The sequence below is a fragment of the Arvicanthis niloticus genome, chromosome 15, assembly GCF_011762505.2.
Source record: "Arvicanthis niloticus isolate mArvNil1 chromosome 15, mArvNil1.pat.X, whole genome shotgun sequence".
Taxonomy (NCBI): domain Eukaryota; kingdom Metazoa; phylum Chordata; class Mammalia; order Rodentia; family Muridae; genus Arvicanthis; species Arvicanthis niloticus.
Window position 1 is genome coordinate 62,263,344 of NC_047672.1, and position 19,082 is coordinate 62,282,425.

Sequence of the window (19,082 nt, forward strand, 5' to 3'; positions counted from 1 at the left end):
AGTCTTCTGTTAGCATTCCAAGTACTTTGGACTCGGCTTTAGTGTGTACAAAGGTCATTTAGTTTCTTTCTTTTAGTATTTTTTCTTCCTTACTTCGCTTTTCTCTATTCCTTTGTGTTTCATAGAAGCTATTGTATGATTAACTAAGTAGGTAAAAGGTCATGCAAATCAGCATTTTGTAAGCATTGGTCTTTGGCATGCATTATAATGATAAGAAGGACACAGTGAGGCAATTCAGAATTTTCCAGGTTTATGTGGCAGCTCAAAGAGTTGGCAACCCAGAGGTAGTCTTTGCTGTGTTTTATGGTGAAACATTCATATTAAAAAAAATAATAATCAGACCATCCAAATGTATAACTTATAAAATGGCATATTTGACAGTTTGCTTGTATAAATGTACATGCTGTATTTATTTATTCTGTCACTAGTTAGTTAATGCTATCTTTGTATAAATATTCACTTTTAGAAAGTTCAGTGTAGGGCATGCAGCACTCACTATATTTATGCTTTTAAGGACCAGCATCATGCTATGCTCCCAGAAAGAAGACAAACTCTTGGGCCAAAGCAGTTCTCCTGATTCAGCTTTCCAAGCATCGGGGACTCCACATGCTGTGCTCAGCTTGTCACGTTAGTAGATATATACTACATGTCTGTAAGACAATGCCAAGCTAAATCAGTGCTGCCTGGGCTTTTACATGTGATCAAACAAAAGTACCTGGTGAAAGATTTACTTTCTCTGGAATGTAAAAGAATGGAATATTCTGTTCTTTACACTCTTCTGCATTTTCCAGCTGCAGAATTTATACATAGACATGCAAATACAAATTATATACACAATACACACTTATATCAGGGCCCTCAAGATAACATATAGTCCTGTATCTTGCTTTCAGAAAAATTATGTCCCATTATATTCCTATTTATGGGTTTTAAATATTTTGTTAATGGTAAATATTTAACATTGTGCATTGCTGTTTCAAAATTATATCAGAATACTTTAAAATATGTTAGAAGTTATGAAACTTGTCCTAAAAATACAAATAAAATAAATGTGTGTACACACACACACAGACACACACACACACACAAAGAGAGAGAGACAGAGAGACAGAAAGACAGAGATACACAGAGAGAGTCAGGGAGAAACAGAGACAGAGAAACATGGAGAGAGAAAGATACAAAGAGAGATACAAGAAGTGTAAAACACTTTTGAAGGTTCATAGTTCCTCTGAAGCTTGGTTGGTTGAATTCTTGGTGATGTTCAAACAAGGGCTACAGCTTTTTTATTAGACAAATTAAGGTGTTTGTATTGAATATAAACTCTCAATATTGCTTCATTTCTTAATTTACAGTGTTCATATGGATGGGGAATAATTCAGTGTTAGTGGTTTATAATATGTATCTTTAAGCAGAATTTGCCCCTTTTCATTCAAAATAGGTTATATTCTCCCAATGACAAATGCCTTCAGCTTGGTTTAAGGTAGTAGACAGACCGACACACACACACACACACACACACACACACACACACACACCCACCCATGCACTCTAGACTGCATAATTTAATTCTGGAATTCTAGAATTCTAAAATAAAATAGACCATAACCAATGAAAGGGGTAGCAATAATGGCATGACAACTAGCACTTGGCACTATAAACCAGGTGAGAATCATAGTAGCTAGTCAGCGCAAAGACTACATTTTGAGTAGTTTATAGGAGTTAACAGTAGTAATCTACAGTACCAAAGGAATTTTCACAAAAATGTGAAGCTAACAGATTAGCTTATATGACCCTGACCTAGTTTGCTTCTCTGTTGTGATAAAGCACTGACCAAAATCAACGTGAGAGGAAAGAATTTCTTTAGCTTACAGATTACAGTCCAACACAGTGGGAAACAAAGACAGGATCTCAAGACAGGAACCTATAGACAGACACTGAAGCAGAGCCCATGGACAATCACCGCTGCTAGCCTTCTATCTGCTTCTGCTCAGCTAGCTGCTTTATACAGCCGGGATCACTTGCCAAGGGGTAGCATTATTCACAGTAGGCTGGACCTCCTCTGTCAATTAACAATCAAAAAAAAAAATGTTCCATAGACAGCCAGTCTGACGGAAGTAATTTCTTTCTTCTCAGGCATGTCGTGTTGACAGCCGAGAGTGACCATTGCGGAGTCGAGTCGAAGCTTAGAAATCAGCACACAGTCAAATGGCTGTGTGATTGTTGGCTTTCAAGATGGGAGGGGGCCACAAGACAAAGAAGGCAGGTAGGTGAAGTCTAAAAGCTGTAAAAGGACCTCCTGTACCTCCAGAGAGAATGAAGTTTTGTTGACATGACATTAGGCCCCTAACACCCATTTCTTAGTTTCTGATCTCTTAAAATGAAACAAATAAAAATGTATGCTGTTTAAAGTATCCATTTTGGTGGTTTGAAAAAGAATCCCCAAAGGCCCATGTATCTGAATGTTTAGTCATTTGGGAGTGGCACTATAGGAGAAGGATTAGGAGGTGTGGCCTTGTTGGAGAAAGTGTGTTATTGGGGTGCTCTTGGAGGTTTCAAGAGTCCACACCAGGCCCATTGTTGCTCTCTTTGCCTCTCCAGCACCACACCTGCCTGCTCCCACCATGATGATAGTGAACTAAGTCTCTGAAACTGTAAGCAAGCCCCAGTTAAATGCTTTCTTTTGTAAGAATTGCCCTAGTCGTGATCTCTTCACAGCATTAGAATTGTGACTAAGACAGAAGTTGGTACCAGGGACTAGGGTATTGTGACAGTCCTGACTGTGGTATTTGTTGATGGAATGTGGAAGACGTTGGGAGTTTGGGCTAGAAATGCTGATGGATACTTTAAGCAGAGATTAGTGGGCCATCCCAGTAAGAGCATGGAAGACAGCAGTGCTGAGTGTGATGTCAACTGTGAGAATCCAGATCAAGGGTTTTCAGAGGGAAAGAATATTAGTAAATGTCCTAGAAATCCTTCTAGTGTTATTTTATTTATTTATTTATTTATTTATTTATTTATTTATTTAGTTTTTTCGAGACAGGGTTTCTCTGTGTAGTCCTGGCTGTCCTGGAACTCACTCTGTAGACCAGGCTGGCCTCGAACTCAGAAATCCGCCTGCCTCTGCCTCCCAAGTGCTGGGATTACAGGCGTGCACCACCACCACCTGGCAAGGATCAATGGCTTTGACAGAGGATATTTCAAAGTAGCCTAGTATTGACTTTGCTGCATGGTTATTAGTGGTCACTCCTATGTAGATTGATAAGGAAAGGAGAAAGCTGGAGAAAATACACTGTTTGTGGGGAAAATGTACAGTTTTAGGAGAAAATGAGAACCAGGAAGTGTAAGGGAGCTGAGTCCAGTGCTCAAGGAGATTAAAATGTTTAAAGAAAAGCCTGATGCTAAAAGAAATAAAGGTAGTGGTGGCCTCAGGTAAAGACACAGCCAGCCAAGCTTCCAATTAGTGAAAGGGAATTGGAGAAAAGTTTAAGCACTGAAGGAAACTAGCAACAACAGAAAGCTGACGCAGATGGATTTAAACCAAGGAGCCAAGTTCCAGGTTTAGTAGAGGTTAGCTGGGCTACAGGTTCTAGGACAACCAAACTTAGGCAGTGAAATAAACCACCAAACCCAGAAAGCAGATGAAAATGTATTTGAACAAGGGGGCCATGTTCCATCCCTAGTAAGCGGCAAAACTTGGCAGCTTCAGCCATGTGGTCCTAGCTTTAGAGTCAAGGATACAAGAAAGGAGTTATTTAATCTCCCTCTGCAACTGAGGAAAATTACTGAGGCCAGGCATGGGTCAGGGCTGCCCTTTCCTGGAGGTCTAGAGGGGCCACTGTGTGAAGCTGTTATTTTTACAGGCACATGCCTGTAATCCCAGCACTTGGGAGGCAGAGGCGGGCAGATTTCTGAGTTCGAGGACAGCCTGGTCTACAGAGTGAGTTCCAGGACAGCCAGGGCTATACAGAGAAACCCTGTCTCGAAAAAAGAAAAGAAAAAAAAAAAAAAAAAAAAAAAAAAAAAAAAAAAAGGCTGGAAACCACAAGATACTGGAGATGCCAGAGCAATGGGATGCCTGCCAAAGAACGCTACAGAGCATGTGTGAACCAGTCCAGGAGAGAGAAGTGTGTTGCAGTCAACAAAGCTGAAAGGAGTTGAGAGTACTTTGATACTAGACATGGAGGTGCAGAGTTTGGAGTGTATCCAGCTGTGTTTTAGTCTTTCTCTTGTCCAGTATTTCTTCACTAGACTCCCTCTTCTCCCTTTTGGAACGTTAATGTGTATTGTGTCTGTTGGAAGTGTGTGATCTACTTTTTCTCTGAGACTTTTGATTTTATAAGGGGTTGCAGTTAAGGAGTCTCAGAAGAGACGTTGAACTTCTATCATTTAAACGTTGTTGATACTGTGATAGACTATGGGGACTTTTGAAGTTTAACTGAAGACACTTTTGCATAGTGAAATAGTTACAAGTCTATGGGGTCCAGGGAGTGAAATGCAGTGGTTTGAATAGGAACCCCCACCCCCACCCCACTCCCCCACACACAGCAAGGCTCATATCTTTGAATGCTTAGTTACCAGGGGAGTAGTGCTGTTTGAGAAGGCTTAGGAGGTGCAGCTGTGTTGGAGGAAGTGGGCTTTAATGGCTTCAATGAAGGTGGGCTCTAAGGTTTCAAAAGCTAATACCAGGCCCAGCCCCTCCCCTTCTCTGCTTGCAGATCAAGGGAGGTCTCAGCTACTGCTCCAGTACCACAACTGCTGCCACCATGCTCCCTCTAACCATGTTCCTGCCATGATGATAAAGGACTAAACCTAGGAAACTGTAAGTCAGCCCCAACTAAATGCTTTCGTTCTAAGAGTTGCTTTGGTAGTGGTGTCTTTTCACAGCAAGAGAACGCTGACTAAGACAGTTCCTAATCTCTCTGTCTCTGTCTCTCTCGCTGTCTCTCTCTGTGTCTCTGATATTTCTGAGACAGGGTTTCTCTGTTCAACACCCCTGGCTGTCCTGGAACTCACTCTGAAGACCAAGCAGGCCTTGAAACACAGAGATTCACCTGCCTCTGTTTTCCAAGTGCTGGGATTTAAGGCATGTGCCACTGAGCCTGACTTCTTATCTCTTAAAGTGAAACAAACAAGCTGGGCGATGGTGGCACTTGTTTTCAATCCTGACATTCAAAAGACAGAAGCAGAAGATTCTCTGAGTTCGAGGCTAGCCTGGTCTTCAGAACCAGTTCCAGGACAGCCAGGGCTACACGGAGAAATTCTTTCTTTAAAAAGAGAGAAAAAAAAAAAGTGTTGTTTTAAGCACTTCTGTTTGTAGTACTTAATTACAGCAGCAGTATAATTAATGTGACATAGTTACTTGACTAATAAGGCACTTTGTTAGTGATGGGTCAGGAATCAAACCTAGACATCTCTGACTTTTGGGCTATGCTCAAGTTACTCTACATAAACAAAGGGAGGAATACTTGACAGTGAGATGCTGTCCTCAGAGGAAGAGCCACAGCCTCTGGCATGCTTGTGTCTCTCAATAGCTGCGTAAGAGAATCTGGACCGGGAGCCCAGGCTGGCAGACAGGTGGCCAGTGCTCCAGGAGATGATCACTGCATAGCACTGAAACATCCTACAGTCAAGGCGATTCTTACCTTTCTCTAATGATTGAATCTGCACAGTTTTCTTCCCTACCAGGAATTAGATCTTAGGTCCTTTCATACTGTAGTTAACAGGGAGCACACAGGCTGATCATGTTCTGTTTGTTTTGAGGAGATACATTTTCTTCTTTTTCTGCTTTTAAAACCACGCGCATAACAAACCAATCAGATTATAAGACTAGGTGAGTGTTCATACGTTTTCTGTGATCCCAGGTAGACTTAGCAGTAAGAGGCTTGGGAGTCTGACAAATTTGAATTTAAGTCCAGATTCTTCCATTTACTGGCTCGGTGGCCTGTATAAGTCAGTCAAACTTCCTAGGTTTCAGGTTTCTCATCTGTAAAACATAAAGACTTCCTCAGAAAGTAGTGAGAATTAAAGGTGATTCCAGGTATAAAATAGCTAACTCAAATTTTATTGGCACTTCATTGTTTTAAGCCTAAGCAAAATTGGCTCCCTTTCCTTTAGATTATGCTTTTGGAAGAATCTACCCATTCATGAAAACTTCAAGCATAGGTCTCTGAAATAATCATGGTTTTTAAAGACAGGTACACGGAGATAAATACATGGCACATGGAACCTGATGTGTCCTGGCTATCTGTACTTTGTCAAGGCCACTCTCAACGTTGATCATCCCCTGAAGGGCCCTGTGTATCTCAATCTTTACCTTGGTTTTAATTTTTCTGATAATACTAATATGCTTAATAAAATTTAATATTATTGTTAATACCTTGCATTGCTTACTGATTTAAACTATTTTTTTTTTAAAGAAATACCTTAGATATTAAGTTACACAAATGGCTGGACCATAAGTTGTATGACATTTGAAACTCAAAAGGGAAATAAATACTAAGTGTACATTATAAGGAAGCCTTCATTTGCCTCTTAGGTCACTTTGGAAATCATCTTGGAGCTCCCTTCCTCTGTCTCTCAATATCTACATCCCTGTTGGTCTTCCCTGAAAGCTGACTAGTTCTTCACCTTCAGCACAGTCATCCTGCCATCCATGAAGAGTCAGGACTGCTTTATGAAAACCCAGGCTATGATTTCCTGTTGAGTCCCTGCCTGTAGTGGCAGGTGCGAGTGTTGTTACAAAGGTTAAAAGTTGCATCACTTTGCCCTCATTGTTGTACCCTGACCTCTGTCTTCACCAGGACCTATCTCTGTTCAGTCCTGGTTTTCACTCCATGTCCTCTGGCTTTTCTGATTTCCAAGGTTTCCACACAAGACAGCAAATGGGATTAAAGTAAAGGGAAACCTGTAAGTGGTCCCATTTGTGTGTAATGTAAGAACATTTATCCAAGTCCTAAGAAAGGAGGAAAGGGTGAAAATGATAAGCAGTTATCAGTTTCTAATTCTTGACCTTGGGTCATGATGGATGAAATGATTGCACATTGCTTCATTTAGCCTACCAGTCTTGTTTTGATTTTTTTTTCTTATGTTCATGATTACATTGTCCTAAAGTCTTAATTTCTAGCAGTATTTTCTCAAGGTTGGGTCTCTAGGCTATGCTAACCTTATAAAATGAGATGGACTTTACTTTGTGTTTGTTTCTTCTTTATAAGTTAGAGTAAAACAAGGTATTTTTTTTTTCATTGAATGTTGGCTAGAGTTCACCAGATGAGTCCCGTGATCCTGTAGTTTTCAGTCTATGTTCTATTGCATTAAAGATTGTCACCAGCTTGTGCAATGTTAAAGCTGAGTAAACTTTAATTGTTGGGGTAAGATCGAAGGTGTTTAGTTTGCAATAAACACAGATTCACAAGAGTCACACAAGGACCTTCCCCCTAGATTCCAGTGGTGACATTTCACACAGCCTCAGTGTGTGTCAATACCAGGAAACTGACATTGGAACCACATAAGCATACAGTCCGGTGTGTGCTGTCATCACAGTGTGCTTGTCTAACCACCGCTGCAGGCAAGGTGCAAGAAGCGTGCCCCAGCGCCACTCGCTGACACAGTCCTGTCCCTTCTGCTTCTTTCCCACCCACCACGTGCAACTCCTGATGATCGCTGGTCTGTTTATTATCTATATAACTCGATCCTTTTAAAATTGTTGTATAAATTTAGGACACAAGACTCAGTTGATTCAATCTGGTTCTAACCCAAAACCTTCCTTCCTGTAGTCCAGATTCCTTACCACTAGGCATGCTGACAAAGGAAGGAGGCAATCAGTAGTCCTACACAGCTAGAATAAAAGGCATTTTCACCACAGAAATGAACAGCATTGCAAGATATCCCTAAAGGTACACAAGTGACCCTCATATATTGGGTGTAAGCAAAGCTGTGTAATTGGATTTAAGGCCACTCAACAGGCAAATCATGGATGATACTAAAATCCTCACTAACTACCCAGAGCTACTGAGGCCTTGGATCTTAGAAGAGAAGCTATTATTAACACTGACTAGATCAACATGATTCTTTGCTGCATTTTGAATTGAAGTTTTACACCCACAGGCAAGCATAGCTCTTACCCTTCAAGACAGAAGCCTCTCTTTGGCCTTAGAATTCCCAGTCCTAAATTGGAATATCTTTGTCAAGCCTCTCCCTTCAGGGTTCAGGGAAAGGGAGTAGGGAAGGGTGTAAGATCCAGAGGAATTGGAAGACACAAGGAAACAGTGTCTTCCAGACACCCCAGGACTGATGGGCTCATGAACTCACATGTGTGGCAACTGCGCACAGGCTGCACAGGTTTAAACCAGATAATCCAAGTGTAGGGAAAAATATGACTGGGGAACCCAGGGTTCCTCCCGCCATGCTGTGGGCAGTCGGCTGGGAACGCTCTGGGTTCCTCCAGCTGGAAGTTGGACCTGGCTGCTCATTAACTAAAAGCCTCTCCACAGTTCCTCACGGCTCCTCACGGCGCAGTCCCAACACATGAGGAAGTCCTTGGGTTTCTAAAACCGGTTTATTGACATGGCGGATGGTGGATGGATCTGGATGCATACCCCATAAAACCCAGGGCAGACCTGAGTTAAATAGGGAGGGGAGGAGGGGGAAGGGGCTGGGGAGGAATGTTTAATCAGCTCCACCCTCTGGCCTTCAGGTACCTTATACTAATAAGGATCACGCCCTCCTGTGTACATGACTGAAGGGTGAAGGTGGAATGGAGATTAGACCTTGTTTTAGGCCTGACATCCAAGGACTTAAAGGGGGAAATAGATACAATCTCTTCTCCGTAACCAAGACACTATCTCCAACTTACATCTGCTTGCAAAGGGAACATCTGTTTTCTCTAATGGAGTCTCACCAGGAATACAAACCACACTTCAGGGAAAGGGTCCATGGCTAGCAACAGATGACCAACACAAAATAAACTCAATGGTATTTTTGGAAACTTTGTTGTCTCACAATGCTTAGTCTAGGATTTTTTTCCCCTTTCTTCTTTCTTAGAGGTCTCTTTCTTATATGTTACAATTCCTGATATGATACAATTTATGCTTTAAGGGTTCTGGTTTGTGTCTACCCCTTTTGGTAGTATTAATTTAAAACCTTGGCTATTGTTAGAAGTATTTAGTGATTTTTCTATGATCTGCATTTGTTTCTTCTATGATTACTGTTAATGTCTTGTTTGCCATCTGAGGCTTCTCTTTGCAAAATGTCTGCTGTGAACCCTGCTCATTTCTCATGAGATTTCGCCCTTGGATTATGGAGTCTTGAGAATTCCGTGTGTTTCTCTGTGTGGGTGGGTGTGGTCTTACTGATGAACAGAGGGCCTCCTGTGTGAGGTGACGTTCTAAGCTGCAGTTCTCTATTTTCTGTTTCCAGCCGCTTCTTAGACACAGGATTTGCAAACAGTTCTTCCATTTGACGTCTCATCATCTTGTTAGCTCACATTCAGACGGTATTATTCCCTTTCGGTGCCAGTAGGGATCAAGCTCATGGCCTTATGTATGCGTGGCAGGCAAGCTGTTCATCACTGAGCTCTATTTCCCTGCTTTTTACATCATAATAATGTCTGTTGTAGAACATGTTAACATATTGATCCGGTTCAATTCGTCAGATGTCCTTTTTATGGATCATATTTTAGTATCTAGCCCCCCTAATACTCAATCTGTAGACTCTGGAGATTTTCTCCTTTTCATTGCTACAATTGTTATGATTTTATATTTTACATCTATTTTCCATTCTGAGTTAATATTTTTAAAAAGCCTAAGATTTCATCATTTTTCTGCCCATTCTTTCTCCCTCATTCCCTCCCTTTTCCTCATCCTCTTTCTTTCTTTTCTTTTCCATTACTCATAAACTTATCTTTGTTTTGGTTTCACATATAAATATATATTTCATTTTATGGATACTAGAGCATTATCACATCTGTCTTCTAAAATGTCCCCAACACACACTGGCTATTATATAAACCCATTTCCTGTTACTGTAACAAAATACCTGAAGCCAGCTACCTCAGTCCCAGTTTTCACGACTGAAGTCCCAAAGAGCTTGGCACTCTTTGTTGGGGCCTCTTGGCTGCATCAGATCCTCAGAACCATGTCTTGGCAGAGGTGTAACAGTGAGGTGAGAAACAGGGGGAAGGTCAGTTTGGCGCCCTTGACTGTTTCACAAGACCTACTTAATCCCTTCTGTGGGAAGAACCCTCATGACCTCCTACTAAGTGCTTCGCTTGCAGGTCCCACCTCCTACTGATGTCACCTGACTGGGAACCAGACTCCTTCCCATGCACCTTTGAGGTACACATTTGAATTGAAGTCTAGTCGGTGTCCTTTTCCCTGCCCTTGGTGTACAGTATTTTTATCGTCTTGAGGCAGTCCAACTGATCTGCCTTTAATGTTTCTCTTTATGCTTTTGGTATCATATCTGATGCTTTACTTCCAAAGGCTTACTTCTGCATTTTTGTGTTGATTTTATTTCCTGTGATGAATGAATTTATTAGATCTAGCCGTGTTTGTGGAATCTTCAGATCATGCATCAAATGTACTTCCTTATGTTTTTATTCTCCATCAATATAGACAGATCTGTTAAAAAGAGGTGGGAGATGAGGTGCCCCATGTTATCCCAGATTTATTAGTCTTTTTTAAGTTTTTATTTTTATTGATTTCTTTTATTCTCTCTCTCTCTCTCTCTCTCTCTCTCTCTCTCTCTCTCTCTCTCTCTCTCTCTCACATTTTGAGCACACTTTACAGTCCCTTCTATAAGACCTTATCAAGTGGCTGATATCTCTTCTTCCTCAGGGATAGTTTTGACTATTTTAGTTATTTGGATGAGCCATGTTTTTTGTGATGGTTGATTTTGACTATCAGCTTGATGGAATTTAGAATAACTTAAAAGACACATTCCTGGGGATGTTTGGGAGAGAGCTTCCAGAGGATTTTTGTTTTTTAAAAAAACTGTGGTACCTTCCCCTGACCAGTCCAGGTACAACAAAGGGGATCACACCCACCCACTCCATTTCTTTTGTTCAAGTGACATCAGACCCAGCACCTTTGTTCTTCCAGTGATTCAGCACCAGGGAGCTCCCAGGCTTTCAACATCAAAGGGGCACCTGTGGCAGCTGCCTTGTGAACTAAGCAGCCTCCAGAGTCTCTGACACTACAGAATATAGCCACCATTGTTACACTACCCAGCCCTGATATGTGAACCAATCTAATAGATCACTTTTGGATGTAAACACATTCTATTGGCTCCCAGTCCCTAGAGGACCTTAACTCATACATTTCCAATTTAAAAAAATATTTGGTTTTGCATTGTGATTTTTCTTCTTCTTCTTTTTTTTAACACAATATTTGAATGTTATAGTGTGGTGACTGTAAATCAACTTCTTGTTCCTCCTCAAGTGTTGCTATAAAGATTCTTTCATCTGCTGTTTTTACCATGCGTGCGTGCGTGCGTGCGTGTGTGCGTGCGAGTGTTCTTTGTCTATGTGTTGCTGGAGATGGAACACAGAGCCTTGCATATGCCAGGAAAGCGCCTTACTGCTGAGCTACACTCCAGTTTTGTTAGGTTTTTTTTTTTTTTTTTTTTTGATACTTTATTTACACTTCAGATGTTATCCTCTTACCCTATTCCACCCCCCACCCCACCCCCGAACCCAGGAACCCACTATCCCATCCTCCTGCTTCTATGAAGATGTGGCCCTACCTGCCCCCCCCCCACCTCCCCACCCTCGAATTCCCCTACACTGGGCGTCCAGCCTTCATGGGACCAAGGATCTCCTCTCCCACCTATGCCTGACAAGGCCATCCTCCCTTGCATATACAGCTGGAGCCATGGATCCTGCCCTAAGTGCTCCCAGGCTGGTGGTTTAGACCCTGGGAGCTCTGGTTGGTTGGTATTGTTGCTCTCCCCATGGGGCTGAAAACCCTTTCAGCTCCTTCAGTCTTCTCTCTCTCCCAACTCCTTTGGGAACCCCTTGATCACTTCAATGGTTAGCTGAGAGCATTCATCTCTGAATATGTCAGACTCTGGCAGACCTCTAAGGAGACAGCTATATCAGGCTCCTATCAGCATGCACTTCCTAGCATCCACATCAGTGTCTGCCTTTGATGGACTGCACATGGGATGGATACCCAGGTGGAATGGTCTCCAGATGAACCCTCCTTCAGTTTCTGTCCCACACATTGTCTCCATATTTGCACCCATGAGTATTTTGTTACTCCTTCTAAGAAGGACTGAAGCACCCATACTTTGGTCTTCCTTCTTCATGAGCTTCATGTGGTCTGTGAGTTGAATCTTGGCTATTTCAAGCTTCTGGGCAAATACCCAATTATTAATGAGTGCATACCATATGTGTTCTTTTGTGATTGGTTACCTCACTCAGGATGATATTTTTTAGTTCCATGCATTTACCTAAGAATTTCTCTAATTCATTGTTTTTAATAGCTGATTAATACTCCATTGTGTAAATGTACCACATTTTTTGTATCCATTCTTCTGTTGAGGGACATCTGGGTTCTTTCTAGCTTCTGGCTATTATAAATAAGGCTGCTATGAACATAGTGGAGCATATGTCCTTGTTATATGTTGGAGCATCTTCTGGGTATATGCCCAGGAGTGGTATAGCTGGCTCCTCAAGTAATGCTATGTATGTCCAATTTTCTGAGGAACTGCCAGACTGATTTCCAGAGTGGTTGTACCAGCTTGCAATCCCACCAACAATGGAGGAGTGTTCCTCTTTCTCGACATCCTTGCCAGCATCTACTATCACCTGAATTTTTGATCTTAGCCATTCTGACTGGTGTGAGGTGGAATCTCAGAGTTGTTTTGATTTGCATTTCCCAGATGAGTAAGGACTACTATACACAGCAAAACTCTCAATCACTATAGATGGAGAAACCAAGATATTCTATGACAAAACCAAATTTACATAATGTCTTTTCACAAATCCAGCCCTTCAAAGGATAAATGATGGAAAACTCCAACACAAAGAGGGAAACTACAACCTAGAAAAAGCAAGGAAGTAATCTTCCAACAACCCCAAAAGAAGATAAGCACACAAACATAATTCCACCTCTAATAATAAAAATAACAGGAAGCAACAATCATTTTTCCTTAATATCTCTTAACATCAATGGACTCAGTTCTCCAATAAAAAGACGTAGGCTATCAGACTGGATACATAAACACAACCCAGCATTTTGCTGCATACAGGACAAAGACAAAGACAGACACTACCTCAAAGTAAAAGGATGGAAACCAATTTTCCAAGCAAATGGTCCAAGAATGGCGGGAGTATCAAATAAAATTGACTTTCAACCAAAAAGTAATTTAAAAAGATAAGAAAGGACACTTCATACTCATCAAAGGAAAAATCTACCAAGATGAACTCTTAATTCTGAACATCTATGCTCCAAATGTAAGGGCACCCACATACATAAAAGAAACCTTACTAAAGCTCAAAGCACACATTGTACTTCAAACAATAATAGTGGGGGATTTCAACACCCCACTCTCAGCAATGGACAGATCATGGAAACAGAAACTAAACAGAGACACAATGAAATTAACAGAAGTCTTGTTAGATTTTAAAAATTATTTCTTTTATCTTTTAAGATTACAATGTAATTATTTCAATTCTCTCTTTTCCTCACGCCAAACCTTCCCATATACTCCTCCTTGCTCTTTCAAATTCCTAGCTTTTTTTCATTAATTGTGGGTACATATAATCCTAAATATCATTCATATATGTACATCATCAGTACAACCTGCTCAATCTGTACAATGCTACTCATTATGTGTTTCAGGACTTGCTATCTGGTCTTGCATAATAAACTAATATGTTCTTCCCTGGTGAAGATTATTTTTAACAGTCTCTGTATTTCTTAGTTGCCCGTAGTTTTTGTGTAGAGTGGAGGACAAAATGTCTTTGCTTACCTAGAAAGGAATGGAGAGAGGAAAGAGGCAGTGGAAGAGAAGAACAGAGAGCGATCCTGTTCTAGGTTTTCTGGATAGGCTCTATACTGGGATTCATTTTCTACATTGAGCCAAATGGTACTCATGTGGTACTCACTGAGGTGAGCTTTGGGAATTTGTTGAAGTGAAGCTTTAGATTCTGCACTTAACACAAATCTTGTCCTGACCATGTATCTGCTTTTCTCAATTTCTCAGAATACAACAAAACTAATTTGCTTTTTTTGTTGCACTGATTTATGTTTTTGTTGTTGCTGGGCAATGAGGAGAGGGAGGAAGGGAAGGAGACAGAGTCTCATGTAGCCAAGGCTGGCCTGAAAATCCAACCTCTGATTCTCCTGCCTCCACCTCCCAAATGCTGAGAATGAAGACATACCCCATCATGCCTGGCTCTGACTTCACTTTCTGAATGCACCATTTTCCAAAGCGATTCTCTCCTGGACTTTGCCTCCCAACCCTGAAGTAGTCCACTGTGACTTTAAGCATAACCTTGCCCTAGGCTGCTGCAGGTTTACTACCCTCTGATGAAAAGCCTTTTTCTAGCCTAGGTAAGTTGCAGTTTAGGAAAGCGAAGAGAGAAAAGAACACGTTGACTCAGTCCTCCAGGCAGCCCTCAGGCAAGTCACATGGAAACCTGTAAGATCTGCTCTGCTCTTTCTGAACCAGCAACCAAGAGTCCACAGTGGGGACATGGGCTGCTGTCCTCGAAATTATCACTGAGCAAGAGAGGCCGGTAACACCGCCCTGGTTTTCCTAGCGGTTTGTTCTTCGGAGTTTAATAAGCCTGGTGATGACGGTTTCCATGGGCAGATTAGAGCTCACAGCTGTTGGTTTGGTTGTTTTTGAAGTGACCTTCTGAAAGACTTGACTGATGCTCTCTCTTTAGCATCTGTCTGTGCTCAACTTTAACATAGCTGAGGCAGCATAACTGAGTGTCAGCACAGTGGCAGAGCCATCTCCATCCCTTACTTTTTCAGCGTTTGCATCTGTGCATTCTAACTTTGTTCTTATCCACGGGTGAACTTGCTGCATTCTGCCTGACAGTTGATTCTCCACTGAAACATCGAACCTTTCACACACATGTGCTATAGGTGCATCTGAGATTAAGTTGTAAACCTTATGGAGATTTCCGATGGTTCTCCTTCTGCCTTCTTAACATATTTTATCATTATATTCTTCCTTCTATTCTGGTTTGAAAGTAATATGCTCTTCCTATCCTTACAGCTCTCACCTTGGAAATTCACAGAAGTATGCTTGGCATAAGTCAGGTCACATGAGAATTCCTCTCCACCTCAGTTGATTTCTCATCCTCTCTATTTACATATGGCAAATTATTCTACAAAATCCAAATTTACTTAGATTTAGTTAGCTCCAATGCACACTGACATGACTGAGTTCAGATGTCCAAAGTCCAGTGGGAGCTTTTAGAAGTACAACAGCAATAATGATCATTCTCCCAATTTTTTTTGCTGAGAAAGAGACAAAGAGAGGCAGAGAGAGACAGAGACACACACACAGAGAAAGAGAGAGAGAATAAACTTACATAGGTCACTGAAAGAATAAATATGCACTTTGATATTAATATGCACTTTGATATTATAAGCATTTTAATTATCTCCAAGTAATTGAGATACAACCCCCACTGTACACTTTAGTGCTCCTAAAGCTGCCGTAACAAATGCCACAGAGAGCCATGGTTAACCACAAAGCAATTTGAAGGCTGCAAGACCAGGGACCAGGTGCCTACAAATTTGGTTTCTTCTGAAGTCATTCTTTAAGGCTTGCCTGTGGAGCTGGGACCAACTGTAAAGGTCCAACATTAACTTAACTGTCTCTTTGAAAGGCCACATCTTCTAACCTAGCCAACCTGAGATACTGTTTCTATAGCAACGGTACTGAGCCTAAATGCAAAGGGTAGTTATAACTTGATATCTCTTTGGCAGTTATTAACCAGAACAAGTAATTTAAAGTCAACCGGTTCATAATAAAATGGGCAAAGATGTCAATACAATTACTTACCTAAGCCGCCATCACAGGCTAGATATAGAGCAGAATTCATAAGAATTAGCTTTGGTAACTTAGTGAATTATATGCTTTCTATCAGGAAGATATTTGATGTCAACCTGTCTCAAAAAATAAAAATTAGAAAAAAAATTAGAAAAGCAGCTTTCTAGTTTGTTCTCTGTTACTGTGATGAACCATGACCAAACATCACTTGGGGGTGAGGAAAGGGTTTGTTTGGCTTGTACTTCCAGGTCATAGTTCACCACTGAGGGAAGTCAAGGCAGGAACTCGAGCAGAAGCAGAGGCAGGAGTCAGTAGTTATTGATTAAGAGGTAAAACTGCCTTTATGAGCCTTGTGAATATTGGTATAAAAACCGGCCCTAACTCTAATTCAGGACTCTCTTTTGTCGTATACAGGAGAGTCCTGGTGCACCAGTATCAATAAATCTCATGTTATTACAACGAATCCTGCCGGGTGAGTTCTCTGGGGGAGCACGTTCCTTGGTTTTGGATACTTAGAGTCCAACAGAACCTGTACAGACCACCTTCAGTAGCTAGGCATGGCCCCCAGTTGAGGGATGGGGCCACTCATCTCCTCTCAAAATTTATAACCCAGAAATGTTCCTGTCCAAGGGAAAGACAGGGAAAAAAAAAAAAAAAAAAAGGAACAGAGACTGGAGGAAAGGCCATCCAGAGACCAGCCTACCTAGGGATCCATCTCATCTGAAGACACCAAACCCCCACACTACTGCTGATGCCAAGAAATGCTTGCTGACAGGAGCCTGGTATGGCTGTTCCCTGAGAAGTTCTACCAGCACCTGACCAATACAGATGGAGATATCCACAGACAACCATTGGACTGAGCCTGGGGACCCCAATGAAAGAGCTAGGTGAAAGCCTGGGGGAGCTGAAGAAGATTACAACCTCATAGGAAGAACAATATCAACTAACTGGACCCCCCCCCCCCCCCCGAGCTCTCAGGAACTAAACCACCAACCAAAGAAGGACCCATGGCTCCAGATACATATATAGCAGAGGATGGCCTTATCTAACATCAATAGGAGGGGAGGCTCTTTGTCCTGCGGAGGTTTGATGGAGTGGGTGAGTGGGTGGAGGAGCACCCTCATAGAGGCAAAAGGAAGGGGAAATGGGGGATGGGAGGGAGGGGTAACTGGAAAGGGGAATGTCATGTAGAGTGAAAAATTATAAAGGCCATTTTATGAAATATGTGTAGATTCTTTGCCCTTAGACCTGGGCAGAAAAGTGCAGATTCCAGAACGAGGAACTGAAAATAAGATTTCAGGCCTTCACTTTCCCCAGGGCACATTCCAGGTGGAGGATACTGCCCCTGAATCAAGCCTCAAGCAACAGGCTCACCTATGGGTGGGAGAGGCCCAAGGCAGGAAGACACATTCCTGACTACAGATAAAGATGCTGCCACCTAGGTGGGGCTATAGCCGGAAGATAGTTAATCTGAAATAGTTGGTAATGGCAGGATAGGACACAATGACATGATAAAAACCACATTTTTGAGAAGAATGCAGGGTGATTTCCACATGACACTAACCATTCAGGGTGGGTTTCTCTGGAATGTTTCACTATTCTTATGTTATGTATCCTTGGCAACCCCTCACCCCCTCCCCACTCCCCTGGTTTGTGGTTTTTTTCCCTTTAAAACCCTCCAGGGACTGGATGTTGGGGTCGAACCCCACTCCTGCGCGAGTGCGTGGTGAGACCACTGGCTGCCAGGTTTCTTCCCTAATAAAACTCTGCTGATTGCATCCAGGTATGGTTTCTTATGATCTTTGGATGGTCGTGATCTCCTGAGACTTGAGGAAGGGTATCCCGAGTATGGGGGTCTTCAGTCACTTGAAGTGTAAACAAATAAAATGGTTAATATAATAGTAATAAAAGAGTAAACTGAAAAAGAAAAGGTGATTTCAGCTATGTCTAGCTGGGTAATAAAGTTGTGTGAAGGATTATTTACACGCACATGGCTGACTCAAAGGCAGCTGCATGACCAAAATGTCCAGGTCAGCCTGGCTGACAACTCACAAAAGCTGCACCCCTAGACCTCCTCACCCAGCTTGCAGGGAGCTCTACCAAAGAGTTGCTTCTCCCATAACAATTACTCACTGCCTACCCTTGGGTGGGGCCTTGTGAGTCTTACAGCTTTCTGAACTCCCAGAACCTCTTAGCTTTATTTGCTTCCTGGTTTTTAGATGTCCTCCCACTTCCCTTCAGGAGAAAATGTTTCAAGTCAGAGGAAATAGCTACACTGTGGTCCTCAAGACTGCCATAGGTGGCTAGTGGGCACTGAAACACACCCAGCAGGGTACAAGCTTATGAAGACTAAACCAAAGAATTGCTATGCCATCCCTACATGCTTGCCACACACATCTTAAAAGGTTTATTTGAGCAGAAATCATCCTCAGCTACCTATGTTTTTTCTTTCATTCTTTTCTAATTAGTCACATGTGCTGGAACTTGAAACTGTCCTCTAGTTTCTAGAACACCCAACCCCTGCTTGATTTTCTTTCCCCAGTAGCATCCAGGGTGGATGAACAGGGCCTTATTGTTTGGGTTTCTACTCAGTGAGCCAAGTACATGCAATCTGCTTTGCCCAAGTCCTGCAGGGTTATGGCAGCTTTTTAGCAATGAATACACCAGAGGAATGTTGTGTTCTGACAGGTTACAGACTTCTGGAGGACCCAGCCTAACTCCAGAACAAATTGGAGACTAATTACAAATGTTGTATTAAGAACGAAAAAAGAATACCAAATTATGAACATTTTATCAGGTGAACCTTGAGAAGGGAAGTCTGGGAAGTAAAGGGTGGTGTTCAAAGAAATTACCAATATTTGCCCAGGATTTGATCCAATTATAGTACCAAAGGGATGGAGAAGGTAAAGGGTTTATGACTATCTTTTCTAGTTTTTTTTTTAATTTTTGAATACTTGTTTTTAATTTTAGGCTGCTTTATAACATGCTGGTCTTCAGGCCTTTGTTGTCAAAAGTATGCAGCAGGAGTCAGTGAACTGGAGCCCCAAAGCTGAGGTGTAAACCTCAGG

General features: G+C 41.8%; 1 protein-coding gene across 13 annotated transcripts in view; it reads left to right on the forward strand.

Moving 5' to 3' along the window:
- LOC143434435 (uncharacterized) overlaps nucleotides 1-17,792 on the forward strand; it is a 29,702-nt gene extending 11,910 nt beyond the window's left edge. The window contains exons 2-6 of one of the 13 annotated variants that reach the window (XM_076913114.1): nucleotides 515-627; nucleotides 2,134-2,263; nucleotides 4,716-4,819; nucleotides 16,429-16,486; nucleotides 16,790-17,792. In XM_076913114.1, coding sequence (XP_076769229.1) covers nucleotides 515-577 — 63 coding nt within the window. In that variant the 3' untranslated portion in view covers nucleotides 578-627; nucleotides 2,134-2,263; nucleotides 4,716-4,819; nucleotides 16,429-16,486; nucleotides 16,790-17,792. Of the gene's footprint in view, nucleotides 1-514; nucleotides 628-2,133; nucleotides 2,264-4,692; nucleotides 4,820-6,190; nucleotides 6,372-6,535; nucleotides 7,338-16,428 lie in introns of those variants that run through there. The other 12 variants (XM_076913112.1, XM_076913111.1, XM_076913116.1 and 9 more) reach the window with 12 other exon arrangements.
- The last annotated feature ends 1,290 nt before the right edge of the window (nucleotides 17,793-19,082 follow it).